At 42.8% G+C, this 4,214-nt stretch overlaps 1 protein-coding gene across 1 annotated transcript; it reads right to left on the bottom strand.

The window, feature by feature from the left end:
• Positions 1–304: 304 nt before the first annotated feature.
• On the bottom strand, positions 305–1,375 carry LOC137503309 (zinc finger protein 568-like). The gene has a single exon (XM_068230858.1). It carries the CDS (start codon positions 1,373–1,375, stop codon positions 305–307), a length of 1,071 nt encoding a protein of 356 aa, XP_068086959.1.
• Between the last annotated feature and the right edge of the window lie 2,839 nt (positions 1,376–4,214).

The raw sequence follows: 4,214 nt of genomic DNA, 5'->3' as shown, positions 1-4,214 counted from the left end.
CCACAGACATTGCAAGAGTAAGGCATTTCGTCCGTGTGAGAGCGCATGTGAAAGCATGGTTATATTCCCTGCTAAAGGGTTCGCCACAGAAAGTCTCGTCTGTATGGGTCCACATATGATGAGATAGAGTGTCTTTCCGGCTGAATGATTTGCCACAGACTTTGCAACAGTATGACTACCTTTTTGTGTGTTTCCACAGATGAACAGTGAGTGTGCTGTTCAGGATGAATGATTTGTCACAAACATTGCAGCTGTTAAGCTTCACGCCTCTATGGGTCCGCGAATGGTCGGTCAAACTGCCTTTCTATATGTATGATTTGCCACTGATATTGCAGCTCTGAGGCTTTTTGCCTGTATGGGTACACATATGATCGGTCAGACTGCCTTTGTTCATGAATGATTTGCCACAGACATTGCAGCTGTATGCCTTAACACCTCTATGGGTCCGCATATGATCGGTTAGTTTGCCTCTCATTATGAATGATTTGGCACAGACATTGCAGCTGTATGGCTTCTCGCCTGTATGGGTCCGCATATGATCGGTCAGACTGCCTTTCTTTCTGAATGATTTGCCACAGACATTGCAAATGAATGGCTTCTCGCCTGTATGGGTCCGTATATGACACGTTAGAATGCCTTTTAGTATGAATGATTTGCTACAGACATTGCATCTGTATGGCTTCTCGCCTGTATGAGTCCGCATATGATCGGTTAGTTTGCCTCTCTTTATGAATGATTTGCCAGAGACACGACAGCTGTATGGCTTCTCGCCTGTATGGGTCCGCATATGTTCGCTTAGACTGCTTTTCGTCCTGAATGATTTGCCACAGACATTGCAACTGTATGGCTTCTCACCTGTATGGATCCGCATATGACCGGTTAGAATGCTTTTCAGAATGAATGATCTGCTACAGACATTGCAGCTGTAAGGCTTCTCGCCTGTATGAGTCCGCATATGATCGGTTAGTTTGCCTTTCTTTATGAATGATTTGCCACAGACACGGCAACTGTATGGCTTCTCACCTGTATGGATCCGCATATGTTCGGTCAGACAGCCTTTCTTGCTGAATGATTTGCTACAGACGTTGCAACTGTATGGCTTCTCGCCTGTATGAGTCCGCATATGATCGGTTAGTTTGCCTTTCTGAATGAAGGATTTGAGACAGACACCGCAACTGAATGGCCTCCCACCTGTATGGGTCCGCACATGTTCGGTTAGATTGCCTTTCTTTATGAATGATTTGCCACAGACACCGCAGCTGTATGGCTTCTCACCTGTATGGGTCCGCATATGTTTGATTTGATTGCCTTTCTGTATGAATGATTTACTACAGACATTGCAACGGTATGGCTTCTCGCCTGGGTGAGCCAGCATAACATCCGGCCTTTTCCTGAAATTTCTATGAGATACTGAGCATTCGTTTATAATCGCACCTATATGCAATCGAGTGTCCTCTGTCAGCATTTTCCTCTTTGTAAAGCATTTATCAGAAAATACGCACACTTGGAGCGGGTGGATCCTGAGGTGTTCCGACAAGCTGCTTCGGCTACATAACACCTTTCCGCAGTGATCGCAGTTGAAGGGTCGATCTTCCTTGTGTCTCTTCAGATGTCGCAAGAGGTCCAACTTCCCAGCCAGGATGTCACTGCACACACTACACCTAAAACTAGCTGATCCGCCGCCCGGAGGTTGATGATCTCTATAGCTCACCTCGGGTCTCGATCTACAGTGACAAATTAAAACCATGTGACCAATAGTTCAACAGCTAAATCCACTACAACTCTCACACAGGGGATTTGCTACTGGACATTCCAATCACTGATATCCAGTGCAGAGAGCTCGTTACTCCTAAACATTACATTCCTGAGAGTAAACATTATCTGAGGTTAAAATTCAAAACCTCTCACTTGTAACGAGAATGTGTTGCGTCCTTTCTTAATCACGTAATCACGCGCAAGAAACTTGTCACGGTTTAGAAATGTACGAGTTAATAGACCTCATTTGAAGAAAGCATGAGAAGTGGTCCAGCCTAAAAGGGTAAATACTCATACAAGCTCTTTAATCCAGCACATATTATTCTACCGAAATCCGTAGTCTGTTCTCCTACTTAAAGAACGGCATATGCTTTGGAGTTTTGATCTCGTTGAACCATTCGGCGCTTTGTCGCAAGCAAGTAATAATTTTTGTAAAGGACCTTGTTCTTGAGGTTGTTTGAGAGAATGTCTGTGTTGTAGATATTAATAAAGTTGAGAACGTTTGCCGACATTCAGCAACATCTGTTGAATCTTTTATGAATGTTATTTTGTCACACAATTGTACATATTGTATTTGTACATTGTTATCATATCACTATAGCATTTTATTATGTCACTCTGTCGCTTTTCCGAAATATGTATCTTTGATGTGCAATCAAACATAGCCAACCTATATATAGGACGGTAGGTTTATACAAGGACGTTCATAATTACTACCATGTACTACATCACTCTACGTCTTAATTGCTGTATTTAACACGGAAACCACTAATACTGATGAATTCCTGGAAAAGCTGAAATATAACAAGTATACGACGGCTCTCTCCCTAGCATTGATACTGTCTTTTCTCCTCAAGACACTGCTGTTATAGACATTATGAAGGCAACACAGAATATGGCTTTGGTGGTAGCGTTTTATTACAATGTTCTAATATCCTGATTTAAACCAAACGCAACCTATCATGCCCTTGAATATCCTTGCAAGTATTACTTTAACAATACGGATAGAAGGAGCATGAAAATCAAGGCTTGAGCCAAAATTCGAGATGACAAGACGTTGAATTGCACTGTAGTGGATATTGCTGCTATGTAAAGGAAGGAATGTTATTCTATTTATTTCAAAAGATCACGGGCAACGTGATTATTTTTAGTGGATTGATAACATAGTTGGATAGCATCCAATTCTGAGCCTCTCTCCCCACCACAGAGTAGTTCTACATATTCTACGGAAGAAGGGTTAAAGGTGAGATCCGCTTACAACTGCCACATGGGAAAATCGATCACGCAGGCTAAAATATATTGTAACATGAACAGGTACTTTCCAATTCATGCTGTATGAAATGAATTCACATGGCCCAGTCGAATGCATGACTGGCTCACAAGCCAACTAATGAGAGGCTCGACCATGTATTGTTACTGCACTCTTTGGAGAAAATAAGTGGACAAATGAAAGGGGGACATTGATTCCAGATATGACAGACTAAATCTCTGGATCATCAAACAAGATATTGATGTTGACACGACTAGACAACAGGGGGCAGAAAATACGACACTGGATTGTATGTCATGCGTTCTGTGGCATATCACGCCAAGCAAAGGTGCAAACGTCTGTAACCCTTCTTCTTTACGTGAATACGTGATTCTTGTGACAAGTAATTTATCAGGTTCACAATTAGTTTTCAGTAAAATAATGTTTCATTTTGCATTGATAAATATTCTATACGAACCAGCTATATTGCTGTAACTCGTGGCGCGTCCCAGGTGACGGATACGGGATCCCCGCTGGCCTGCCGATGAACTTGAGCAAAATATAAAAGCTCTCGCGTACCAAACATGTACAAAGTCTTTAATGGCAACTTTGGCGGAGATGGAGACGTTCAGTAGGGACCAGGTGGCGGAAGAGGTACACTAAATTTGTGGAAGTTAATGCAGAAAAGAGGGTAGCGTTTCTTCTCTAGAGGAGTGGCTGCAAAAGGCATCTGTTCTCCATGTCCGGAGCTGAGTTACTCCCTTCTGTCATGAGCTCTAAAATGCTCAAGACAAGCCGGCCGTAAAATAATACCGTTATATCATTACAGAAATATGTCTCATGGTATCGGAGCCAAGGTTAGTGCAGCCCCTGGAAGGGACGCGCATTGGCAGGGCCCAGTCAGCATGAAAAGTATGCTAGGGTTACCGTCGCACGGGCTGTGACGGCTAACCATGCTAGTACCTCCATTTTGTATCACATCATTGAATTATGCCTGGATGAAGTAGCGAATAAGCATCTGCACTTGAGAAAAGGCTTGTAGGCATCTGAGAGGTGCGGAAAAAAAGATGGAATGGAGAAACGTCATGGGAAAAGAGGTGTGGTTACTAACTGGTGTACAATAGAAACCGAAGGACAGTTCATGGTGTTGACATTGTCATATCAGCTAAATTTGACGGTTCAGTCTCCGAGGTGCAAAAGTTTGACAATC

This window comes from Anabrus simplex, chromosome X (assembly GCF_040414725.1).
Source record: "Anabrus simplex isolate iqAnaSimp1 chromosome X, ASM4041472v1, whole genome shotgun sequence".
NCBI lineage: Eukaryota > Metazoa > Arthropoda > Insecta > Orthoptera > Tettigoniidae > Anabrus > Anabrus simplex.
This window is presented reverse-complemented; position numbering and strand designations above follow the sequence as displayed.

Excerpts from the sequence above, each read along its gene's own strand:
- LOC137503309 (XM_068230858.1), bottom strand. The coding sequence starts at position 1,375 with ATGCTGGCTCACCCAGGCGAGAAGCCATACCGTTGCAATGTCTGTAGT.